At 58.3% G+C, this 24,908-nt stretch overlaps 10 protein-coding genes across 10 annotated transcripts; 5 read left to right on the plus strand and 5 right to left on the minus strand.

The window, feature by feature from the left end:
* Positions 1-500: 500 nt before the first annotated feature.
* Positions 501-3,212, minus strand: PNS1 (the record flags this gene model as incomplete). The annotated part of the gene is made up of 18 exons (XM_028619106.1): positions 501-588; positions 641-751; positions 811-850; positions 896-961; positions 1,018-1,056; positions 1,130-1,192; positions 1,242-1,252; positions 1,333-1,339; positions 1,386-1,437; positions 1,488-1,513; positions 1,571-1,762; positions 1,831-1,962; positions 1,998-2,164; positions 2,255-2,327; positions 2,372-2,389; positions 2,436-2,514; positions 2,553-2,619; positions 2,761-3,212. 18 exons carry the CDS (start codon positions 3,210-3,212, stop codon positions 501-503), a joined length of 1,683 nt encoding a protein of 560 aa, XP_028472602.1.
* Positions 3,213-4,803: 1,591 nt separating this feature from the next.
* EHS24_003428 (uncharacterized protein) lies at positions 4,804-5,724 on the plus strand (the record flags this gene model as incomplete). Its single annotated transcript, XM_028619107.1, has 4 exons — positions 4,804-4,876; positions 5,025-5,133; positions 5,192-5,357; positions 5,431-5,724. 4 exons carry the CDS (start codon positions 4,804-4,806, stop codon positions 5,722-5,724), a joined length of 642 nt encoding a protein of 213 aa, XP_028472603.1.
* Positions 5,725-5,854: 130 nt separating this feature from the next.
* EHS24_003429 (uncharacterized protein) lies at positions 5,855-6,634 on the minus strand (the record flags this gene model as incomplete). Its single annotated transcript, XM_028619108.1, has 3 exons — positions 5,855-6,242; positions 6,305-6,555; positions 6,599-6,634. The coding sequence occupies 3 exons, from the start codon at positions 6,632-6,634 to the stop codon at positions 5,855-5,857; spliced, it is 675 nt and encodes a 224-aa protein (XP_028472604.1).
* Positions 6,635-7,013: 379 nt separating this feature from the next.
* Positions 7,014-9,250, minus strand: EHS24_003430 (uncharacterized protein; the record flags this gene model as incomplete). The annotated part of the gene is made up of 3 exons (XM_028619109.1): positions 7,014-8,478; positions 8,528-8,938; positions 9,000-9,250. 3 exons carry the CDS (start codon positions 9,248-9,250, stop codon positions 7,014-7,016), a joined length of 2,127 nt encoding a protein of 708 aa, XP_028472605.1.
* Positions 9,251-10,412: 1,162 nt separating this feature from the next.
* Positions 10,413-11,480, plus strand: EHS24_003431 (uncharacterized protein; the record flags this gene model as incomplete). Its single annotated transcript, XM_028619110.1, has 1 exon — positions 10,413-11,480. One exon carries the CDS (start codon positions 10,413-10,415, stop codon positions 11,478-11,480), a length of 1,068 nt encoding a protein of 355 aa, XP_028472606.1.
* A 526-nt stretch (positions 11,481-12,006) lies between these two features.
* Positions 12,007-12,714, minus strand: EHS24_003432 (uncharacterized protein; the record flags this gene model as incomplete). Its single annotated transcript, XM_028619111.1, has 1 exon — positions 12,007-12,714. The coding sequence occupies one exon, from the start codon at positions 12,712-12,714 to the stop codon at positions 12,007-12,009; it is 708 nt and encodes a 235-aa protein (XP_028472607.1).
* Positions 12,715-14,433: 1,719 nt separating this feature from the next.
* EHS24_003433 (uncharacterized protein) lies at positions 14,434-17,115 on the plus strand (the record flags this gene model as incomplete). The annotated part of the gene is made up of 1 exon (XM_028619112.1): positions 14,434-17,115. One exon carries the CDS (start codon positions 14,434-14,436, stop codon positions 17,113-17,115), a length of 2,682 nt encoding a protein of 893 aa, XP_028472608.1.
* Positions 17,116-17,323: 208 nt separating this feature from the next.
* EHS24_003434 (uncharacterized protein) lies at positions 17,324-19,152 on the minus strand (the record flags this gene model as incomplete). The annotated part of the gene is made up of 4 exons (XM_028619113.1): positions 17,324-18,612; positions 18,659-18,795; positions 18,850-18,922; positions 18,969-19,152. The coding sequence occupies 4 exons, from the start codon at positions 19,150-19,152 to the stop codon at positions 17,324-17,326; spliced, it is 1,683 nt and encodes a 560-aa protein (XP_028472609.1).
* Positions 19,153-20,289: 1,137 nt separating this feature from the next.
* Positions 20,290-22,104, plus strand: EHS24_003435 (uncharacterized protein; the record flags this gene model as incomplete). The annotated part of the gene is made up of 2 exons (XM_028619114.1): positions 20,290-21,554; positions 21,606-22,104. 2 exons carry the CDS (start codon positions 20,290-20,292, stop codon positions 22,102-22,104), a joined length of 1,764 nt encoding a protein of 587 aa, XP_028472610.1.
* A 631-nt stretch (positions 22,105-22,735) lies between these two features.
* On the plus strand, positions 22,736-24,365 carry EHS24_003436 (uncharacterized protein; the record flags this gene model as incomplete). The annotated part of the gene is made up of 5 exons (XM_028619115.1): positions 22,736-22,789; positions 22,831-23,023; positions 23,077-23,420; positions 23,471-23,742; positions 23,789-24,365. 5 exons carry the CDS (start codon positions 22,736-22,738, stop codon positions 24,363-24,365), a joined length of 1,440 nt encoding a protein of 479 aa, XP_028472611.1.
* Positions 24,366-24,908: the final 543 nt, after the last annotated feature.

Genomic DNA, 24,908 nt, shown 5'->3' on the forward strand with positions numbered 1-24,908 from the left:
GCCTAGTCTTCGCCGGGGATCGTCCTCGGCGCTGTCCAATATAGGGTCGCTGCAAGTGGCACAGCGAGAGTCTCATGGGAGAGTGTACGGAGTGGAAAGCAACAGACGCAATGTGGAAGCCAGAATGATTCAGTCAGCCGATGGAGCCGAGGTGGGTCAAGCGAGTAACTGAGTAACAACTCTCGGTCATGTCCGAACATCCACTCGATTCGAGTCCCCGTACCGCCGTTCGGCCGCGATCGGCCGACGGAGAGAATTAACCGAGATGCAGAACCACTATGCCATGTCCTCGTCGACCGTTTGTTACTCATCATTGCCATGGCCATTGCCACTTGACAGAGTAACGTGTATCATGACTCCCTCCAGATATTATGTATAACGCCTTGATAGTCGTGTATTATCTCAGAACCGTGTATTGTTGTCCCGGTCCGCAGTGGGTACCGGTAGATTCAGGCCATGTCCACGGTGAGTGGCACGCCACATCCTTCGCCATGACTCCCCTAATAGTGTCCGGGTACGCCTTGCACGACACGTGGGTACGTCTGGCGGATCATTTCAAACAGCTGCGGAGCACGCTGAGCGAGTACCCTACCACGTTAGCCATGGCCTCGACGAGTAGTTGATTGCCGCCACGACTCACATGGGGTGTTCACCCAGGCCAACAAAGATGGTCGACACGCCCGCGTCGAGCGCCGAGCCGATCGTAAACGACAGGTTGATGCCGATGAGGAAGGAGAAGAGGATGATGGGGCTTGGAGAGTGTGAGTACGGGGCATGGGGTTGGCGTGTCGGTTTCGAGGCAGGACTCACGCAGTGTACTGTCCCTCCGAATTGTAGGATGGATCGGTGACTTGCGAGTGTCAGTTTATGCCTCTCAAACCACCGTTTTGCTTACATCGAACGTAGAGGTAGCCAAAGAGACCACACAGGAAGCCGTTGATGTACGATCCCCAAAGGATGACTGGTGACAGTGTCAGCGACATGGCTACGCCAAAACCAGGGAAGCCAAGTACGTACCTGATCCGACGAGGCTGTCGTTGATGAGGGCGTCGATTCCTTTAGGGGTCAGTACGATTCAGTGGCTCGCCAGGCAGGCGAGTCTCAATGTGGAGGAAGTACGAGTACTCACCGCGGTCCTTGAGCAGCCTCCATGTGTCCTTGGCAGCTGGGATGTAGGCCTTTCCGTAAAGGGCTACCGCCTGTCAGCTGCTTGGGTCCTACATCGCCGACGTTCAACTTACCAATCTCAATGCTGTTGGGAGAAGACACAAGGGCGAGGGGGGGGGGGAGGGATAGTCAGCAAGGCTCAGGTGTCATGACAGCTCAACGCACTAGGCATCTGTATCATGTCAGCTTGGAACGGGACCACAGGGCACAAAGCTCACATTTGTTAAACCACTGAACGATGCCACGGAGGCACGAAATGCAGCACACGGCCTATATGGGTCAGTCACACTGTTCGCTCCGACGACGTTCGCAACACGCACGCAACACGCCAAAATCTGTCCGACCACTGTCCACGTCAGCGTTGGCCTTTGAGTCACTGATCTGTCACTCCAATACGACTCACTGTCTCCTTGCTGGGCCTCGGCGTTCTGGATCGCCTGGAAGAGGGTCTGGAGCATCTCAAGAATGGTGACAATGAGCGAGCCGAACGCGATAGATCCCAGCGAGAGGGTCGACGCGCGCATGAATGCAGTGCCGGTGGCATTCTTTGGAAGTCCTTGTCCGTCGCTCGTGCGGTCACCGTAGTAGTACCAACCTGTGTGTTGGATGAGCACTTGCGTGGCACGCATCCAAGGGACTGCAGTCGGAGGTTGCTGCACTTACCGCCATAGATACCGCCTGCGAGAGTGCAGAGGACAATGTTGGAGACGACCTGACTGGTCCAGTAGAAGGAGAACGTCGAGTAGACGATGAGGCCTGCAACCGTTGAGCTGGAGCAGCTGGTCGTGGCGCAGGCTGTACTGTCAGTCAGAGTCGCTGGTGTTACGCACATTCGCTTCCCGGAGTCCATTTGACGTAGATGGCGACGACAGTAAAGGCGTACCACACGCTCAGCGCGGCCTGGAACACCAGTCCGAGAAGCACAACAACATAGACGGATGGGTGCTGCTTGCTGACATCCATGGTAGTCTGCAAGAGGAGACGACAGAAAGGAATACTGGACGGTGTGTGTCAGCGCCGAAGCGAAGCCCAGAACACAGGTCCCGCAAGCGAGAGCTAGCAGGCGACACGGGCGCCCATGACTCACCGCTTGCGCATGGACCAGTAGCACACGACTGAAATGATGGCAATGACAAGGAAGATGACCGCCCCGGACCAATCTGGGCAAGTCAGAGAACGCGGCGGCGTACATACAAACACGTACACTTCACGATAAAGTAGTCTGTATAAGGTCAGTCACCGTGCTTCTCAACTTCGTGCCGACTCACAGATACAGATGGCAATGTTGAGGAGGACAGTCAAAGCGAGGGTGATCTCCATGATAATCTTGGTGAAAGCACGGACGATCTACATGTCAGTGCACTGATGTCTCTTATGCGACCCACTCCTAGCCAGACTGCAGCAATAACGCCCGCAAGAGCGCAGACCATGAGAAGGAGGTAGACGGTGTGACTGGGTGTCAGCGCTGTAGAGATCTCAACTGGGCTTGTCGGTCTGCTGGGACCCGCCGCCCCGTCCATCCGTGCGACTGGAGGGGTTGCTCTCGTACTCCCGCGTACGGTGCACACGGCTGCCATCCACCTTCATACTCACTAGTCAAGAGTCACCGATGTACCCGTTCCACCCTGCGTCGCGCCGCCAACGCCGCCTCCGAGGCCGTTGAGCTCCACAAATGTCTTGATGGCAAGGCCCGACACCACGGCCCATCCGATAAGGTTGCCGACGAAGAGCACGAGGAAGATGGGGTCGTTGAGACGCGCTTTCCACCTGAAGCGCGGTCCCGTCTGCTCCGTCTGCTGCGAGAACGGCGCCGTGTCACCCCACTTGCCGCTGCCGCCGTATTCCGGGTCTTGCGTCTGGTACTTTTCCGGCCCAGCGGCGGGGGGAGGATACGACGGAGCGGCGTAGGGCTGCGACTGGTTCATCGCGTACTGCCCGCCGCCGCCACCGCCGGCGCCGCCCTGTTGCTGTCCGGCGGCGTTGGGGTCGATGGGGACATAGCCCTGCTGGGGCTTGTCCTGTGTGTAGTATTGCTGGGCGCTCATGCCCGAGTGATTGGGGTGTGGTAGAGGTGATGAGGAAGAGTTGTGAATGTTGCAACAAGACGGAGACGTTCAAAACTCTCCCATAAACTGTATGTGTTTAGCGCGGGAAAAACGAATTGTTGTTGTTTCATCTAATAGACGCCGGATCGCTGTGGACAGGGAGGGAGGGGGGGGCGATCGAGGCAACCGGCAACCGGTGGCAGGGAGCGAGGGGGCGGAAATGGGCGGTTTCCTTCTTCTTGGCACGTCAGAAGCCACATGCCCAGCTCCTTGACCAGAGGCCAGCCAGCGCATGTGTCTCACTCCATGCATCTGCCATAGCGTCATGCGCAGCAGCGAGCATCTCCACGATTAATACATCCGCAGTAGCCGGGCAATTGACACGGTGGGGGGGAGCGGTCACGTGATTCACTGTGGAGAACCAAGCGTGAGCATGTCGGGTGTTACGTACGGAACGGAGACAGAGACATAGTGTTTTGCAGACTGGCCGTTGTACGGCCACGTGATTCTGCCTGCTACGCTTGGCCGACCCTTGAGCTCCAGCAATGATGCATTGTCTAGCGAGAGGCGTTACACACACGCGACAGAGCGGTGAGCACGCCAGCGTCTCGTCAGCGGAATAGTTGTCGAGGGTGAGCCCCGTGACAGAATCATTGAACTGGAGCCAGTCCGGCGGCGTGGCGTGGGTGGTGCCAATCCAGAGGACATGCGCTAAGTCCCTTCATCTTGACACTCATATAGCTCATATCCTCACCTTCTGTGATCTACGAGCGAGGCAGACACGGTGTGAGATGAACCGCTCCTCAGCTTTCACGTGCCCAGACGAGAGAAGAGCAACGCCAAGACCGGGGCTTGGCCTGGAGCTCGAACGCCGGGTCCGCGGGTCTTCATGAACGCCTCGGCAAGAGCGACCAACTGCTTCTGAACGTCCGTATCTCCGAGGTGACCCAGCACAAGCAGAATTGTACAGCTGGAAGATGAGGACAGCAGTCCAAGCTAGGTCCCAGTATGACGCGTGCCGGCCGACGGTGAGGTGTGTGGCAGGACGACCCTTTCGGCCCGTTAAAGGGACGCGACCGAGTCGTACAAATTGACGCGGCGCGAAGCTCTGGGCCTTGGCCTTTTTCGCTCTGCTGTAAACACCGCGTACACCGCAGAACAATGCCGCTCATGGTGGCATGGTCATGCGACCCGCCCCGTGAAAAGCATTTTGCCCATGGTCCATGGCCCATGGATTCGATGGACGGCCAACGGATATTTCTGGGCCTGACGTGCGATCGCTGCGGAGGCGTTCTTGGCATTACATTCGTAAGCGTCGAGTGTCGTGCTGAGCAGGATCGCAACGTGCATGCCCACAATGGGAGCTGAGGGCGGTGCTTGAAGGGCATGGCCAGTCCCTCGACTCGGCCGGACATTCTTACCCGAGGAGCGTGTTGTTTATACATGATTGGACCAGACTGGCCATGGTGCAACAGCGGGTAGTCGCGGCAACCACGGCCCGCTCCACGCCTCTATTAACCTTCCACATCAGCCGAACTTTGCTTTCCCCTTCTCACTCTCTCCATCCATCGCATTTCCCGCATCACTCACCATGTCCGCTTTCACTCTCTCCGCCAAGCCCGGCACCGACATCTGGAGCAAGCCCAGCACTCTTACGTTCAACGGTGAGTACAGCGTCGTGGTGATGTCAGCCAGCCACTGCTGCGGATGGTCCACCCACCCCCCCATTCCCCCCTCTCCCCAATACCCCACGTCGATCCCCCGCACGCCCCATCCACCGTCCTGCCCCCGCATATGCTGATGCCCAACAAGCTCCCACCAAGCAGCCCTCGTCCGTCACCCACACTGGACCCATCAAGGCGTTCAAGTCGGCGCGCGTCTCGGTCTCGTTCCCCTGGTCCCAGCAGTACGACCAGGCAGGGTAAGTCGTCCGCAGTAGCAACGACGGAAAAAGCCCCCCCAGCTGACACGGCCCAAAGCCTGATCCTCGGTTTCCGCAAGACCACCCTCACCCTCGCCGCCCGTGCCCCCCAGCGCTGGATCAAGACTGGTGTCGAGTTCTACAACGGCGAGCCCCTCCTCTCCACTGTCGGCACCGACAACTTTTCCGACTGGTCGGTCGCCCCCCACCCCGACGGCGAGAAGGTATGTGACGGTTGAATGGCGCGGCGCGGCGTGGCGCCGCAAGTGGGCATGGGCTTTGGCTGACGGCGTACAGGCTGTTGGCGCGTCCACCTGGACCACCATTTCGTTTGAGAAGGTCGAGAGCGAGACTGGACCCTCGATCTGGGTCTACCTGATCCGCGCCGACGGCAAGAAGCAGCCCCTGCGCGAGGTCACCTGGTGCTTTGGCAACGACGCCGAGAACTGGAACGTCGGTATCGCCGCCTACGTCGCTCGTCCCAACAAGGACGGCGCCGAGCCCCTCGAGGCCCAGTTCAAGGACCTGGAGGTCACCTTTGAGTCGTTCAAGCAGGACATCTGGTACGACGAGGAGACCCAGCCCGAGTAAGCGCAGGTGGGCAGGCAGGTGTGAGCCGGACGTTTTTTTTTAGTCAGTAGTCAGTCCATGGGGAAATGCAGCAGTTTGCTCGTACACAACACTCTGCCTGCACTGCTACAATTTCTACATCGCCCGTCTTTTACTTGCTCTTCTGGACTACCTGGTCGATGATCTGGTAGAACGCGTCGACACCTTGAGCGCCCGACGTCGCGTACTTGTCCTGGAAGACAAAGTGCGGCACACCTCTGATCCCCTCTGCGACGCCCTTGTCTTCGAGCTTCTGGACCTCGGCATCCTCTTCAAGGCCGTTGAGCCACGCGACCGCGTCGCTGGCCTTGGCGAACAGACCGTTCTTGACCGCAATGCCCGCGAGCAAGTTGCGGTCCGACGGTGCGATCCCGTCAATGTGGTAGCCGCGCATGATGTCCATGCCGACGGCGAAATTGGCCGAGGGCCCCTTCTTGTCGAGCGCGTACTGCGTGAGCCGGTGCGCGGTGCGCGTACCCGACACCATCGCGTTCATGTGGCTTTTACCAACGTGTCAGCTGCTTGTCGCAGTAGATGGCTCGCACGTGTCGCGACGACTCACTAGTCGAGGCCGACCTCGGCGTACTGCTGCTTGAGGCTGGTCAGCACCTGCTGCCAGCCTTCCTTGCCGCGACGCTTCTCGCCCCAGTCGTTGCGCGGGAAGGGCTGGTCATCCATCTGCGGCTGGAGCTGGTACGGCAGCAGCGTGATCACCGTCTCCACGGGCGTGCCGTGGTTGGCCTCCTGCCACTTGTGGAGGGCAAGCTGGAACTGGCGGATACCGAGGAGACAGAATGGGCAGACAGGGTCTGACTGGTCACGTTTTAGCGATTTGCACGCCGCTGCTGCTGCTCACCGTAACGTTGACCTTGATCCTAAGAGCGGCAGACATTGTGAGTAGCACGGTATGGTCGAGTTGGCTGAACAGACGAGTGCACATGCATTATGAGGCATCGATGGGAAGGCCTACGGGCACAACGTTGGATGATGTCAGCAGGTTTCGAACCCTGCGTGCGTATGCCGTCGCCATCGCGGCTACCACGGCCAGAAGATCGGCGAACCAGATCGAAACAGTCGAGCCGTCCAAAGACGCCAGTCCCGGCCCATGCTCAGTTTGGCAGCAGGCAAGTGGCAGAAGGTATGCATTCGCGCAGGTCCAATGCATCGCATAGCACCAATATTTCAAACATTACATCCCCACCCCTTTTTTTTTCAAAGGAACCGCTCCAAAGGCGCGCCACCTTGCTCAAAGTGGCACCATTCTAAACCCTTTACTTCTTTCCAGCCTTCTTGAGCCAGACGAAGTCGGCGACGCTGCCGTCCGAGCCACGCACAAACTCGACGAGGGACGTGGACTCGTTGTAGACTGTAAGCTTGTTGATGCCATAGTCGACAGTGTTCAGCACGGCCGTGATCGGGAGCGTGCTGACGCCGTCGCCGAGTTCCGAGTGCGACTCGATGTTACCGGCTGCGCCGTTGATAATGTGCGCCACGGTCCCCGTCTTGACCGTGTACGTGTTGTTGTTGACAATGGCGTCGTGCTGAACGGTGCCGTTCTTGCCCAGGGGCCAGAGACGCTCGTACCAGTGGATGTGGCCCGAAAAGTACGCGTCGACACCGTACTCGAGGAACAGGTCCTCGTATGCGGCGCGGATCTTGGCCTGGTAACTCGACACCTCCGAGCTCCAGAAGGGACGGTGGGACTGGGCAAACACCCAGGGGGTCTTCTTGCGGTCGACCTTCTTCAGGTCGTTGAGCAGCCACTGGTACTGCTCGTACGCCTTGTTGTCCTTGTACGCCATACCGTCGATGCGGCCAAAGGGGCCCGAGTCGGTGATGAACGTCTGGTTCTTGAGGGGGCTGGTCTGGCCGGCCTTGAGTTCGGCCACAAACGGCCACTCGGGAGACTGGTAGTAGTCTGTCTCACCATCAAACGTGATAAAGTGCGCCTGTCCGTAGTCGAACGAGTACCAGAAGTTGCCCACGCCGCCAGAGGCATCACCGGGCATGCCAAAACGGTGAGTGTAGGCAGTGAAGTTGCGCTGCGAAGGCGGGCACGAATAGTACGTGATCGTCTTGTTGGCCTTGTGGCTACCAACGGGCTGGTCGTCGTCGAGGTAGGCCGACAGCTCGTTGTTGGGGCCGTCAAACTCTGCGCACGCCGCCTCGTGGTTGCCGGGCGCAATCATGTAGGGAATGTGCTTGGTGATCGAGTTCATCCACTGCTGCCACAGGTCCCAGTTGGTCTCGTAAATGGCGGAAATGTCGCCACCCCAGGGGGATCCCTGCGACGCAACCTCACCCTCGGGGACGGGGATGTAGTAGTCGGTCTCGTCAATGGTGCCGCCGGGGAACCTACTCGACGAGCCATTGTAGCACAGGTCCCAGCTGTCCTCGCACGGCAGAATACCCGCGTACCACTGGTCGGCGTACGAGGTGTCGCCGCCGTGCCACACAAACTTGGCGCCGTCCTGCGCAGCGTCGATCAGACGCTCGTGCGTTCCCCTTGCGTTGGTGTAGCCCATGTCGGCAATGATGGCGACCGTGAACTCGCCCTTGTCGCCAGCCTTGGGAGCGACGGTGAAGCTGAGGACGTCCGACGGGGTGGTCCCGTTCCCGCCGGGGATCTGGTAGTAGTAGGTCTGGCCAGCTGAAAGCTTTGTGAGGCGGACCTCGTGGAAAAACTGCGAGCACTGCGTCGGGTCGGCCATGGAGCAAGGCGGCGTGCGGTCATACCTAACCACCACGTCAGTAAGGCTTCACCCAAGCAGCATCTGTTCCTCACGTGTTGGTAGTACCCGAAGCACTCTTGTTGAGCTTGGTAGGGCTGGTACCGTAGAGAACCTTGGGATCATTTCCAATACCGAACGGAGTCTGGAAGTGGATCTGGATACCGCCGTTGAGGAGGGCCGTCGAGATCACATTGATATTGTTCGTGACAGTGATTCCAGGCGCGGGAGTGACAGCTGGAGGCTCGCGAACACGGATGAACCCCTTGCCGTTACCTTCAATGGTCTGGTCCATGAGGTCGCCAATGGGCACCTCGGGACCGGTGTAAGGGTACGTGGTGTCGACATCGCGCGGCTGCTTGCGCACGGCCGGGGCCGGGGCAGCAGCAATGAGGGGGAGTACCGCGAGGAGCGCAGCCCAGTGCATCGTGCTGACGATGAATGACAAGTTGGGGGATGGGGAAACACTATCCCAGGACAAGTCGGCACTAAATACTTGGCCTGGAAGCCCCCCCGATCTGCACTCACCACACACGGGCGCCGTGCATGCATTCTGCAGATGTTCTTGCCGCCGAGTGGTCTCGTCGCAAACGCCACTCCGCACCGATGATGACCACCTGCTGGATAAACAGTCGACTAGGCACTGGCGTGTTGCGGAATTGCGGATGTTGCCGAACGTCCACATAAACGTGGTTGCGCCGAGACACGATTAACAGCAAATGGAAGCCGGGGTGGATGTCACGTTTGCCACCCCACTCGCTGGGCCCTGCATGCCTCATTAGGTGGACCGCATGGGTCACATCTGTTACATCGTCATGGTTCGTCCGGTGCGTCCACCACAAGCTAGACTGCAGACCTGCGGGCCCTATATCGGGCACACGCCGCCACCCATGTTGGCTTGGCAACACGTTTGCTCCGTGTTCGATTGGGCACTTCCTACTGAACATTAGCGAGCAAGGGACCGGGCTACAAGGGACCGGGCTACTCGCCGGCCCGAGGGTGAGCTACTCGGTCAATCGGCCGCAACTGCAGTGATGGTCAGTAGGTGTTCGGTAGGGCTGCTTTGGGGTGTTGCCCTTCCGGGTCAGCGGCATGGAAGGGCTCAATGGCGTCTTCTTCTGGTCGAGCCTATGGCTGTGCCCAGAGGCCAGAGGGCACCGTCAGAGCCATATGTCGATGTCAGATAACTGCACCAAGGGCCTTATTGACAGTGAGTCGCGTCACTAACCAGGCGAACGCGACTGAGGCCTGCCTTGCAACCTCTCCAAAACGGCATCCCACCCACGACATCCGTCGAGACATTTGTGACGGAGGACTGAGTGGCTGCGGATGACGCTCCTCGCCCCTGCATGTTAACAACCGTGTAGTTCGTCTCCGATGGCAACGGACGTCTACAGGATACGTGGACACACGTGCGGGGGGAGGGGGCCTGTGTTCAGCTGTGTGGTTTGTGGGTGTTGAAGGCGGCACCGAAAGGGGAACTGATTTCGCCAGCAGCTTGCTTTCCCAGCGTTCATCTATACCGGTGTATCGTGTCGTGGATGGTAGAGATCTCCCATGGGTATGAAATGGTGGACAACCAGTGCGCTGAAGAGACGCGTCGATGCACGTCCCAGCCTTATGGGCACCGGACGCCGGTCTGCCGGTGAGTGCGGATCCGCTGATCGCTGATTGGTGAGGCTGCGACGCGTATCTAAGAGCCGGGACACCGATCCGGGTGGCTCCCTCCTGAAATCCCAAAATCGATCTCCTGGGTGCATTGGGCCGGATTGTCGCATAACCTCCTCCACATTAGCAGTCGATTCGGAGCGGAGCATGCGCAACGCAGGACAGCACGCTGCTGCTGAGGTCGGCGCAGACGCATATATAACAAGACAATGAGTCGGACGGACGTGGGGTCCCTCAACTTGCAACTTGCCCCACACTCATCCCTCTTACAACATGGCTGTTGAAGGCACACCAGTCCGCATTGCCGTCGCTGGCGCCGGCCTCATTGGCAAACGACACATCGAGGAGGTGTCCAAGTCGTGTGACACCGTCCTGGTCGCTATTGTCGACCCCAGCCCTGCTGCTGCCGCCGTTGCCAAGACGTACGGCGTGGCCTTGTACCCGACCCTCGATGCCCTCTTTGCCAGCGCCGACAAGCCTGATGGAGTCATCCTCGCGACACCCAACTCGTTGCACGTCGACGGAGGGCTCACATGCGTCTCTGCAGGCGTCCCTGTGATTGTCGAAAAGCCCCTCGGCGACAGCGCCGCTGAGGCTCGCCGCCTTGTCGACGCTGCCGCAGCGGCTGGTGTCCCCTTGCTCACTGGACACCACCGCAACTATTCGTCTATCATGGCCAAGGCACGCGAGATCGTCCAGTCTGGCGTGCTCGGTGACATCGTGGCCATCACTGGCACAGCTCTGTTCTACAAGCCCGACCCGTACTTTGACGAGAACGGCGGCTGGCGTCGTGAGCCCGGAGGAGGCCCAGTGTTGATCAACCTCACACACGAGGTGAACAACCTGCTCTCGTTGGTCGGCCCCATCACTTCTGTTCAAGCTACCACCTCCAACGCGACCCGCAAGTTCCCAGTCGAGGACACGGCTGCCATGGTCTTCCGCTTCGCCTCTGGTGCCCTCGGCACGTTTGTCGTCTCGGACACGGCGGCCAGCCCCCGCAGCTGGGAGCAGACTGCCCGCGAAAACCTCAGCTACGCAAGCTACAACGACGAGGACTGCTACCACATTGCTGGCACCCGCGGCAGCCTGAGCGTGCCCACGATGCGCCTCAAGGCGTACGGCGAGGACGCCAAGCGGTCGTGGTGGGAGCCCTTCAACACGAGCACGGCCGCATTGCAGATCCAGGACCCGCTCGCTGTCCAGGTGGCGCACTTTGCCGACGTTATTCGCGGCAATGCCAAGCCCATCTGCAGCGGCGCGGACGGTCTGGCTACGCTGCAGGTGGTTGACGCGATCGTCGAGTCGGCACAAACGGGCCAGCCTGTCACAATAGCTGCATAGTGTATAGTGTCGTTGGAGTGTTGACATGTACATGGGTTCCCTTCTGCCATAGTCCCTGACTGCAGCGACACCCTGGCACAAGTGGGGCATTTCTAGCAGGCGGTATTGTCCCATGGCCACCGCAACGGCTGCGTTAGCAAGGGAAGGTAAGCAGAACGGTGTTAACGGTGCCGAGGAGATGCAGCGGTGATGGTTAGCAACGCAGTACCAGCTAGACGTCGGCGTGTCGCCATGACTGACGCCAAGGGAGGACAGCACCGTGTGCGGGTGATGCTCAGCTGTCACATTACCGCCCTCAGGACTGCTCGGAAAGTGGAAATGCAGATGCAGTGTGTACGACTGCTTGGCATCTATGGCGTCTGGGGCTACAGCAAATTGAACTTATGGTGATCGGTACCGAGAACATCGTTAAGGGGCTCTGTTTCTAGAGAGGTAGGTGTACGACATCAGCCGACAGACCTATACTGCGAACGTCAGCTGGGAGCGACGACCGCTATGTAACCTGCACTCACTGTCATCTCTGGTTTTACGCAACGGTGAGGAGGCGCTCGCTAAAGCCCTGGATGTTGGCAACGGGGTCGCGCAGGTGAATCTCCAGGATCCAGTGACGCTTGAAACCATTCTTGCCGGTAGAGACCATCGAGTTTTTGTTGCCCTTTGAGATGTAGAGGGTGATCTTGTCGCGCGGGATGCGCTCGTGGGGGAACGAGCCGACTATGTGGCCTGCGAGAGGTGCGCCAAACTCGAATCCCTCCTTCTGCGCCTCGTTGCAGGCGATCTCGTACAGCTCCTCGCCGGACATGTCGGGACGCTCGTCGTACATACCCTTGACCTTGAGCCACATGGGCTCAAGAGCATCGCGCAGCCTGAGCTTTGCTGGGTCGTTGCCCATCACATAGGTGCGTCCAAAGTCGGCTTCCCAGTTTTCGAACACGGGTCCCAGGTCGACGACGAGGATGTCGTCCTCCTGGATGATGCGGTCGGGCGGGTTCTCCTCGAATGGGCAAAGAGTGTTCTCTCCGCTGCGAATGACACGCTTATGCCAGTGGGTGCGCACGTTGTGGCGGGCCTCGCCAAGCGCATGGATAGCGTCGTTCAGCGCCTTCTCCGAGATGCCAGGCCGCAGCAGGTCGCGCTCAATCTCGTCAAACATGCTCGCCGCCTTGGTCTGGGCGTCCAGCAGCCCGGCGGCGTACGCGTCCTGTTCGGCTTGTGTCTTGGGCTCGGCGGACATTGCGTGTGGTTTGGGCCTGGCAGATGTTGTTGGAACGTTTGATGGATGAGTGTGAAGTGGGCAGCGAGCAATACATGTGGTACCACAGGTTAGGCCAGATGAGTCAGTAGATGCCGGTCTTTCAGCTTAGCGCGCGCTACCACCAATGGATCGAGTCACAAACGTCATCGGGCAGGCCCGGCGGTTAAACGTCGGCAGATCTATTTCGTCCGGTACACCCGTCCATGTAATCTCGTTCACGATTAGGCGACCGCCGAGTGCCACCCAACGCCATTTAAAGACGGTCCTGTTGTCATACAGCCTTTGATGCTGGGCTCATGGTCACGCACATATGCCCGCTACACACAGTCACAGATTCGCGATGTGAATCCGTCTCCATGGCGATTTCCAGGCAAGTACACGCGGGCAAACACGGACCGGAGTGACAGGTGTTGGCGCGCACAGTGATCCCTGGACAACACCGGCGAGGAAGAACGAGTCGTTCTGGAGGGCAACTGCTGCAATCCATGGGAGGTGCCTCCTAGACGGTGCAAATGCCGCTAAACAGGAGCTCGACAAGCGAGATCTGACGTTAGGCTCAACTTGGCATCTTTGCACGGCAACGGATCTACCGCTGTACTCTTCCATGGTTGATACGGTGGCGGGTCATCAGAGTTTAGATCGTCCGGGTTTTGCTGTGAACCCGCCGTCCCCGCTTGCGGGAGGGTGCAACCGTCGAATGCCACAGATTGCAGGCAAATTTCAAGACACGACCGGTCACAACAGATCGGGGGACGTTAATCAGCCACCGAGCAACCGCGGACCAACGCGTGCTCAACAACCATCGCATTATCGTACACGGCAGATACAAAAAGCCTGGGGGACTTGTGCTGAGGATTCCCCAGCCAGGTGACTCACAGGTGCTCGCGGACGAAGACTTGAAAATGCTTCCGGAACCCTACAGATACATTTGCGGGAGCAAATCGTGATTCAGCAATGTTAATGCGGTTAACCCAGTTACAATAAACGAGGCGGTTATCCTAATCAATGTGGATCCGTATTACATTTCTGAGATCCTAATAAGGCGCCTAGATTCTAATTGGAACAAGCACTTCTTAATCACTGTGGCATTTTCCATTAGAACCCCTCAGCAGATATAATACACCCAATTTCTTCCTCCACAGAAGAGAGAGACCTTGCATAGTTTGCTAACCCTCACCTACATACGTAATGCCATGAGTAAACAATTACAATGCATGAATAGTGCACTGTGTAAGACAGGGGTGCGTCTTGAAGTCAATGTGACGTGTAGTTATTGTCACGGAGTGTAATAATTGGATTTGAAAGAGTGCAATAATAGGCGATCGCCCACAACAGCCTGACAGCATCCATCCATCCATCTGGCATCCAGCGCACCAGGCATGTAGCTCGTGTTCTACCCAGCACTTTCGAGTGTACGTACGCATGGGCTGCGCATGCTGCGTCGGTATGCTCGTCATGCCGGGCAGATGGGGCCGCCGCGCGAGGATGAGAATAGCATCCCCGTTGTTTTGAACCAGGAGCGTGACGTCACATCGGTACAGCGGCCAGGCCAGCCAGGCTTGCGCACCTTCACAACCACCCAGTAAGTGCAGCTGGTGGTGGAAAGTGCTGGCTAAGTAAAGCACTAGAAATAACACGCGTGACGGGCGTCCTCGAGTCTTCTTCCCCCACTCCTTCTTCGCCACTGCGTCCTACACAATGGCCACAGGCTCAGGAAACGCCGCCCCTCCTCAGCAGAGCGCCGCTGCACACCAGAGTGCCGCTCAGCAGAATGTCGCTCAACAGAGCGTCCCCGTTCAGCAAAATGTCCCCATCCAGCAAAGTGTTCCCACCCAACAGAGCCTCCCCGCTCAACAGAGCACTCCCACTCAGCAGACTGTCACCCAGCAGTCTTTAGCTCAGCAGAGTGTCCCCGCTCAGCAGAGGGGCGCTCCTCTTCAACAGAGTGTCCCTCAGCAAAGCGTGTCTGCTCAGCATGTTGTGGCTCAGCCCAGCCTCCCTACACAGCAGAGTCTTCCTCCTCAGCATAGTGTTCCAGCTCAGCGGGACGTTCCAGCTCAGCAAGTCCCTGTTCAGCATACCGCCAACACGCAGCGACCGGTCACAGCACCCGCTGTTGCTACTGCGACTCCCAGCAACCAGGCCACTGCAGGGCCCCCTCCCTTCCTTCCCTTGCACGTCTTCAATGCCGTGACGTCTCTTGACACTACCGTCACCCAGAACTACGCCGCGTCTCCAGCTGGGGTCACGATCGGCAGCATTGCAGAGAAGATGACTGACCTGGACCCGGGCAACCGACGCCACAGCAGCGAAAGGACGGAGGGACAGCTTCAGGAACCAACCCTTGCCGACAAGCTCAAGCACAAGCTTCACATTGGCAAGGACAAGGACACGGACGATGTCCCTTCTCACGACAAGCACGGCTACACGCATTACAAGCACGACCAGACTAACCAAGAGTACGCGGACAACTGGCAGTCGGACAATATGCGGCCCCTCGACCATGCTCAGTTGTCTGAAATCATGAAGTGTGGCGCGTGGCGTGGCACCAAGCCCAGCGAACTGTTCCTCAATGTGTACGCGCAAGCCCTCTTGGCCCTCGACAAGGACATCTTGAACGGAATGGTCTCGCCTTCTCTCATGGGCTCGACTGGTGTTGTCCCGTTCACCATCATCTCTGTCATTCCGGACATTATCGCCCACCACGCCGACCTCATCACCCGCGCAGAGCACGAAATCTTCCTTGCCACCAACTTTTGGGAGGCATCAACTGCGGCCCATGTCATTACTGACGCCATGCGCGAGCTTTCAAACCGCGTGGTCAAGCGTGGCGGCAAACCGGTGGTCATGAAGCTTATGTATGACCGTGGCAACCCCAAGCAGGCGGTTCAACCTCATCAGCCTGTGGATGCCAAGACGTATACCGGCCCAAAGGTCAAGCTCCCATGGCCCGAGGATATTCCCGGTATCCAGCTCGAGGTGCAAAACTACCATGTCCCGCCGGTCGGCACGTTCCACTCAAAGTACATGGTCGTGGACCGCAAGGTTGCCATTATCAACTCGAACAACATCCAGGACCGTGTCAACGTCGAGATGATGGTCCACCTCGAGGGTCCCATCGTCCAGTCATTCTACGACATGGCCCTCCTCTCGTGGTGGAACGAGATGGACCCTCCCCTGCCGCTACTCTCTCAGAACCCACAGTACCCGGACCCTGGTAGCAGCTCGCACTACCAGTTTGGAACCGACCATCCCCTTGCCCAGACTCACGGCGACCTGCACGCCGCCGGCGCTCGTGCCTTCAACACACTCTCCTCGCAGCTTGAGCAGTACAACTTCCAGGAGGGAACGACGCAAGCCGGTTTCCAAAAGGCGCAGGACGTATCCGCTGGACAAGCTGGCTCTCCGCAAGACGCCATGGTACCCGGTTCTCAACCAGAGGGCACATCCGCGCCGGCAGTTGGCACGACCCAGCCCCTCAAGAATACCACCAACAAGAACGAGCACTGGGACCGCTTCAATGCCGAGGAGGCCATCCGTGTCAACTCGCAGCTCAACAGCCCTGCGGCCGTCACCCAGCACTTGAATACTGGAACGCCCATCAACGCCACCGACACCAGTACAGAGGCGTCGGCGCCGTTCCAGCCGATTATTCTGAACGAGCCACACGACCCCGTCCCCATGGCCATGGTGAACCGCCCCCCTCGTGGCCGCCCTGGGCATGGCGACACCATCGTCCCGCAGGACCAGGCATGGCTTGCTGGGTTCAAGTTTGCCCGGAAGAACGTCTTCATCCAGACGCCCACCTTCAACGCCAAGCCCGTTGTCGCTGCGGCGCTCGAGGCCGTCAAGCGGGGCATCCTGGTGGAAATCTACGCCGACCTCGGGTTCAACGACGAGGGCGAGCTCCTGCCATTCCAGGGCGGGACAAACGAAATGGTCGCACAGCACATGTACGCCGCGCTCGACCCTGTGGAGCGCCCCAACCTCCGGATCTACTGGTACACGGGCAAGGACCAGGCGACGCCCATCAACGCCACGCACAAGAGCCGCAACTGCCACGTCAAGCTCATGCTCGTCGACGACCAGATTGCGATCCAGGGTAACGGGAACCAGGACTCGCAGTCGTGGTACCATTCGCAGGAGATCAACGTCCTCATCGACTCGCCACAGATATGTGTAGAGTGGCGCAAGGCGCTCGACAGGAACCAGAACACCAAAGTGCGCGGCCTCGTAAGCAGCCAAGACGGCATGTGGCGCGACCCCAACGGCAACCTGCTTCCGGGAACCAAGCCGCCTCCCTCTGCCATGGTGCGGCCGTTTGTGGGCGTGAAAGGTGCTATACAGCGTGTCCGTGGCGAGGGCGGGTTTGCCACTTGAGCCGGGGGGTGCGGGGGCAAAAACAAATCAAAAATATGTACGGAAAATCGAAAAAAACAGATGTGCCCAGTGGTTCTTGCTTAAAACCGTAACAACCTTGCATTGCCGCATCTAGGTATATAGAAACAGCGCTTACACAACCTACTTTCCTTTTGCTTCACTGCCCAGCCACTGCCCACCGACCTCCGCTTGCACCCCCATCTTCCCTTTAGAACACCTTGTCCAGGAACCTGCCCCACATCGTGGTCGACTGGATCGGGTGGTCCTCGTAGTACTGGTCGAGCGAGTCAAACTCGGCGATGCGCGAGGTGAGGTCGATGTCCTCGAGCTTGACAAACTTTGTCTTGTGGTACAGCTTCCACGCGACGAAAATGACCGCCACGAGCGCGAGGCCAAAGTACGACGTGAAAAACTCCTCGAGGTCCCATCCGCCGTGCACGAAGACGGTCCAGCCTTGGAACAAGGTGATAATGAGGATGAAGACGAGGGAGAACCACGTGTACGGCACAGTCCAGCGCGAGTACCACGGCAGGAGCTTCTCGGCGTCGAACCCCTGCTTCTTGATGGCGGCACGGAAACGGAGGCTGAGAACGGCAAGAGCGGCAAAGTTGATGAGGGCACCGACACTGGAGAGGTTGATGAACCAGCCGAATACGGTGGCTGAGTTTGTGCCGACCTCTAGGTACGCCAAGCAGTAGATGGCCAGCACAGCAAAGTAGGCAAAGAGGGGGATACCGTGCTTGGTGGTGCGGGCAAAGAACTTCGGGGCCTTACCCTCTGAGGCAAGGGCGTGCAGGAGACGGGTGGCAATGTAGGCAAAACCATTAGAGCACGACAGGGCCGAGGTGCAGACGATGGCGTTGAAGATGTGGGGAAGGACCTTGATGTGGACGCGGTTCATCCCGACGACGAAGGCCGAGGCGTTGGCACCGACTCCAGTCGCGACAGCCTCCTTGAGGTCGGCGTCATTGTAAGGAACGAGAATACCCATGCAGATGGCACCGAGGACGAAGAAGAGGGCCATGCGGACGACAATGCTCTTGGTGGCGCGGGGGATCGTCTTGCGAGGTTGAACTGCCTCTGCCGAGGACATGGCGACCAGATCGGGGCCTCCAATGCTGAACGCGGCTATCTTGAAGACCTGGAAGAAGCCAAGAAACCTAGCAAATGGTCCAGTTGTGTAGTACTCTGCCATGACACCTGGGTCTTTCCAGTAGCGGAAGCCGATGCGGTCGTGGTCGGGGTTGCCTCCCAGCATAACAACAAACGTCATGAGGATAATGCCCACCATGAGGAGCACTTTGAGGGATGCGAGGTAGAATTCTGACTCTCCAAAGAACTTGACGTGGTACGAGTTGAGCAAGGTGATCACGACAAGGGCGATGGAGATCCAGACAGCTGGACTGAGATCCGGTAGCCAAAACTGAAAGAGACCAGCGAACGCGATGATGTCCGAGCAGCCAAACATGGTAGCAGCGTAGAAGTAGTTCCATCCCACTGTCAAGAGTCAGTTTGTTCCATTTCTCGACTGGTAGAGACTCACGAGCAGTGGCGGCAGCCTCATCGAGAAACATGCTGGACCAGGCGACCAGACCGCCACGAATAGGGAGGAACGTTGCCATTTCACAAGTGCCCAGGCAGATACCCCAGATGACGAGCGAGTAGGCGGCATATGCAAGGCTAGAGTCCTTGTCAGCAACTTAGCTGAGCACAACGCATCGCCCATATACTCACGTCGCACCAAGAGGGCCAGCGTAGATTAGGGAACGGGCCGAACCGATAAACAATCCTGTGCCGATCGCAGCACCTAATGTGGTCAGTCACAGCCCAGTTCAAAGTCTTGAGCGACTTACCGATACCGATTAGTTGCAAGTGACGGCTCTTGAGACCGCGCACAGTAGCGGTAGAGTCACTTGTGTCGCGGAGGTGGTCGCCATGGTCGACGCCCCCAATCTCGCCCACGGGCTCGACGTGGGCTTCAACGTCGGCGCCCTTGGAGTCGCCGCTGGAGGAGATGGAGTTTCGCTTCTCAGCCATGATGTGTTTGAACCTGTCGAAGAGCGGTGGGGTCCCCCAAAATACCAGAAGACAACCTGTATTTATCAGTGCCCGCTACCACCAGTGCCAAGACGTACCTGCGCCGCCTGGGAGAGTGGGGTGACCGCAGTTGGACGCCGAGGGCGTAGATAGAGGTTCTCCGATGGCGAGATAGGAGTCGGCTAACGTCTCGTTTCGTGGTGTGGGGTAGCAGGGATGGCGCGGGGAAGGGGTACGTTGTGGAGCAACATGCTGTTGTTGCGCTCGACTGAGGACGTAAGAAAGAGGAAGCAAAGCGATCCACAGACTTTAATGCGTTTGGACGCCGATTCCCGACGGTGCACAGGGCCGCTCTACTGCCCACCTCAAGGGACCTTTATTTATTTATTTCTTGTTTTTCTTTTCCTTTCTCCCGTGTGTGCAATGCAGCGGAGGTTTGCAAATGCCGAGTAATCTCGGACTCTATGTCGCCGCGTCGGACGGCGGTACGGTGGCCGGTCTGGGCTGGGGCAAAGGAGTGGGGCCGCGACGGCGAGCGATGAGGCACTGAACAACCCAACACCCAATACCGTACACTCTTGACAATCTCGACTCCGATCCCCGACAATCTATCCTTACCCACCTACCAAATGCCACCAGCAAGAACGGCGTGCATTGAGTGCCGACAAGTGAAGGTAATTGATCTCGGCGCTCAGTTCTCGAGTTGGTGACTAACAGTGGTTGCCCAGCTCAAATGTGTTCGCCAAGAGGACAATAGCCCGGCTTGTATTCGATGTGTTCACCACCGACTCCCATGCCAAGTAGTGCCTCGTCGAGTGAGTCATATGCCGAGGGCACGGTCACTGATAGAGTAGCTGGGACGACAACCAGGAGCCAAAAAGTAAGACCACCTGCCCCCAATGAACCCCAACTGACAGCAGTCGCCCAAAGTCACCATCAGTCGCAGATGAGGACAGCAGATCACGCAAAAGGCCGTCGACGGCGGCAGCCCAGTGGAGGGCGAACTCGTCGTCTTCTCCACTCGATTACCGAAGCCGCCCCTCCCTTCCCGACCACAGCGACCGGCGCTTGACATTGAGCCCCATCGCGAGGACCGATGGTGGGTCCCCTCAAGGCTCATCGTCGGCACCCTTCAACATGTTGAGCGTTCTTGCCGGGGTCGCTACTCAGGAGCCTTCACGTCCAGGACCAGCAGGCGAGGAGCCCTTTGACAGGGAACGATTCTTGGCCAAGTTCCAGCAGCCGGCCAGCACGCTCGACTCCGACCCGTACGGCGGCGTGGCCGTTCTTGAAGAGGGTCTCAACGAGCTATACAAGTCAGAGTCGTTCAACTCGCAGCCCGGTGACGATGTTGTGCAATCCCGTGTCGATCATCCTCGACTTGATAACGCACCGCAATGCGACGTAGTCGCCAGCGGGATCCTGGTTGAGAACGAGCTCCACAATCTCATGAACGTGTACTGGACTCGAATTCAGCCTGTTGGACGTGCTCTGGACCCCTCGATCCACACAACGGCCTACCTTCGTTCGCAGTCGGCGCTCTTGACCACCACTGTCCTCTGGATTGCATCTCAGAGCCTTCCAGTGTCTGGCCATGTCAACTCGCTTGTCGCGCGCCTCGAGGCGCATATTGAGACTCTCCTGGCAGTGATCAACAAGCAAGGGTTGCAATCGATTGAAATTTGCCTCGCACATACTATGCTGTGCCTCTTCATCGGCAGCCACCAGCTCGACCGGACGTGGGGATTCACGTCCAAGGCAATCGCGATGGCTGTCGAGTTGCGACTCGATATGTCTCCGCCCCCAAGCTGGGCACTGGCCCCATCTCCGCACCACTCGGCCACTACTGTGGCTCTCACTCGCAACGTTCAGCGTCTGTGGTGCCGGCTCATTGACTGGGACCGTGGCTGCGCCTTTATCCGCGGTCGTCGGCCCTTGCTCCGCGAACCGGCCCACATGGACCAAGCCTTCCTTCTCGACTGGTGCCGTCAGCCAGAGGCCCTCCCCTCCGACCCCGCCGCTGTGGGATGCTGTCTCTTTCTAGACGTCGTACTGCAGCTTCAGCTCATGGCTGCCCGCCAGCTGGTCCAACAGGACAAAAACTTCGACTTTGACACTTATCGTGCGACCATTGACCGCGCCCTCGGGGAATGGCGGGATACGTGGATTACGCTGTTCACCGAACAGGACCGGCACCGCTCCCTGTTCGACCTGGACGGCATGCGTCTTGTGCTGCTCATGATGCCGTACGAATACGACCTAATCCACCATCGAGTGCCAACGGTGTCGGACTCCTGCAGCGAGGTCTGTATCACTTCAGCCCTCACCATCCTCACACGTGCTTTGCCCATCATATCTGGCACCGACCCTGTCCTGAAAGTTGGCAGTCTGTATACGTACCGGTGAGTTGACCGAATCCCAGGCATGGGGAAACCAACTGACAGGGCGTCCAGCTACTATCGCACCGCGTATGCTGGCCTGACGGCGCTGCGAATGATCAACACTGCACCGCGCACGCGTGATGCCGATGTCTACCTCCTCAGCATCGTCGCAGCCGTTGCACGACGACTGATCGACTTGCGCCTGCATGCCAACATTACCAGCATCACCAACCTCCTGGGCCGACCTCTGCTGCGTGCAGCGCGAAAACTAGCCGCTGCACGCCTCCATACTGGAAATGGTGGCAGTCGGCCTGCAGAAGGCGCGGACAGCACCGTCAGCGGCGCCATGTCCACCGACCCTCTGGCCTTGGATCTTGTTGGCGCCGGCGAGGACGGCCAGCAGCTGCTGGACGCAATGGGTCAGTTCCCCGGGTGGTCATTGTCCACGCTCCTGTTCCCTGGTCTGAATGAAGGGGTATTCGATATGCTTGATCCTCTGGGATTTGGGCGGCAAGAGGTCGAGTTTGGACGTCCAGGAGACGGCTCGACCCCCTTCGTTCTTGGCAGTTAGGGTTGTTCTTGACAACTACTAGATTGTATGAATACGCTGTATTGCGCCAAGCGTTGGACGCCTCTGAGTGCCTCTGTGCCCTTTCGGCGAGTCGGGGTTCGGAGAGTGGAGAGAGGCATGTATGGGACTGAGTTGGTCGAGGTGCAACCAGTTGCCCACTTTTCAACCTGGGTCAAGCTATAGATACGTCGTCTTTGGGGCCCACGGGGCCGGCGTCGGCGCCCAGACTGCTGAGGTAGTGGGTCGACGTCTGTGTGTCCAATGAAAGCAACCGATCCCTATCTGCTCGCTGCCATGATATTCTCGAAGCAGGGGACAACAAGCGCCGAACTGCCGATCTGCCGAGCTGCGGCAGTGGTGCCACTGCGGAGTGGAGTACCGTTCACGTTGCGCACCATCATGTCCTGAGGTGCATGCCCACCAACAAGCGACTCCCTGAGAACATTTGGACTCCTTGGACTCCGAGAAACTGACTATCGGCGACTTCCGATTCAAGCCACTCAGTCCTAGGTGCCGAACTGTATGCCGTGGTCTTTCGGGAGCGAGACCAGATGAGACACAGCCGGATAAGTATAGGGGACACTCTGCAGCATCTCACGTTCCGCTTCTGAACTATACTCTCAATAAAACCATGCCCGCCTTCCCTCAGAAGTTTCACTCCACCGTCTCACATTGGCAGCAGACTGTGAGTGGCGCGGATTCAAGAGGACTCGAGCTGACGAGTAGAACCGAGGCCCCACCTCGCTGTGGAACCACGGCCGCAAAACCCAGCTCCCTACCGACAAGGTTGTCGACTATGTGATTATCGGTGCGGGCGCGTCTGGCACTTCCCTCGCCTACCACCTCAGCCGCGCTGGCGGCGCTGCCGAGGGCAAGTCGGTGGTCATTCTGGACGCCAAGGACGTCGCCTCGGGAGCTTGTGAGTAGCCTCGGTGTTTTGATGCGTGTGACTGGTGGCCTGACGAAGCCCAGCTGGTCGCAACGGCGGCCACGTCCCCACTCAGACTTGGCGCATGTTCGCCCCGTTCATGGCGCCAAAGGAGAAGGGCGGAGCGGGTCTTTCTGCCGACGATGTGTTGGATATCATCTTCTTCATGCAGGACAACCTCGACCTGGTGGAGAGGCTGGTCCAGGAGGAGGGAATCGATGCCGACTTCAAGCGCACTCAACGTTTCGAGGTCCTGACCACCCCGGAAGGTGTGGCTGAGAACGAGCGTCTGCGCAAGTTCTACCTCGACATACTGGCGAGGAGCACCAAGCACAAGGGTCGCAGTCTCGATGTCGAGGTGATTTGGGATACCGCCCAAGCCAAGAAGGTGAGTATGGAGTGTCATAGGCTGAGGTCCACCGCTAAAAGATGTCCCAGATGTCACGCGTGAAGAATGCCCTTGCTGTCAACCGAGCGATCGCTGGTTCTTGGCACCCTCACCGCGGCGTCACAGCGCTCATGCGCCGCGCTCTCGAGTCCAAGCACGCCGATGTCAAGTTCTTCTCTTGGGCTCCAGTGGCAGGCTTCACCGAGAACGCCGACGGCACTGTCTCTGTTGACTGTGGAGACCGTGGTATCGTCACTGCCCGGAAACTCATTGTGGCTACCTGCGCGTACACCCACCACCTAATGCCAGAGCTGAAGAACATGTAAGCTTACAGAAGTTTGGACATAAGCTGACATCAGCCTGGGTAGTTATCGCCTGCAAGCAGGTCTCGTCGTACCACCCGCCAGCTTTTCAGGCGAACAGGCCCTCAACGCAACATACGCCGTCGAACAAGCGGCGTACCTCATCCAGACCCCCAACGCCGGCTTTGTGTTTGGCCCATACGAGAAAGTCGCTGTGCAGTCCGGTCTCACTACCAAGCAGGACATGTACAACGTCGAGGACGACTCGGTGGCCACTGCTCCTTACCGCGAGTGGTTGTCAAACTTCTGCCGCACCGCCTTCGCAGGGTGGGGGGAGGAGACGCCCGGAGAGGGTCTGACCACCATGTGGTCTGGTATCCTCTGCCACTCTGTCGACCTCATCCCCATGGTCGGTCCCGTTCCCGGCCGCACAAACACTTTCATGACCGCTGGTTACAGCGGGATGGGTATGGCAATGATTATCAACATCACACGAGGTCTCGCCAACCAGCTCAAGACGGGCGAGTGGGACGAGACTGTCCCTCGCTGCTTTCAGCTCACCGAGGAGCGCCTCGACAAGGCAAAGGAGTGCCTCCAGCCTCGCGAGTATTCCGTTCCAAAGCTGGACCAGGCAAGGCTTTAATAGGTGTACATTATAGTACCATATGGTATTTTGCATGTTGATTGTCTGAAGCATAATTGGGCAACATATTACTGACCGCCTGACGAGCTGACGGACTGATGGAATGGATCGCGTGGGGTATGTCCAGCCCTCGCTTGAAGCCGCCAACAAGGGCTTGAGTGTCGACCCATGTGTTGCCAGCCAGCACAGCAAAAAAAAGCTCTTTGACACGACAAACAACGCATGAATGGGAAATGGTGAGGAGGGGCGATGAAGAATGGGATATCGTCCATGCATATGCCGTGTTCTGGCCATTTCCAGACAACGCCAAGACCAGCAACCCATCTGGTTCGAACCACCGCCTCTCTTGCGATTTCCTGGTAAATGCTTTACTTCCCGCTACAGCCGCCGATAGCCGCGTTCGTCCGGAGCATGCCGCTGATGATCCGAAATCTTACCAACCAGCTTCAGCCCTTGCCTGTTCAACGTCAGCTCTAACCGATCTCAGCAAACGTCTTATTCCCGCACTTGGCGCATGTGATCAACCGACAGCGGAGCGCGATG

The sequence above is a fragment of the Apiotrichum porosum genome (assembly GCF_003942205.1).
Source record: "Apiotrichum porosum strain DSM 27194 chromosome Unknown scaffold_16, whole genome shotgun sequence".
NCBI lineage: Eukaryota > Fungi > Basidiomycota > Tremellomycetes > Trichosporonales > Trichosporonaceae > Apiotrichum > Apiotrichum porosum.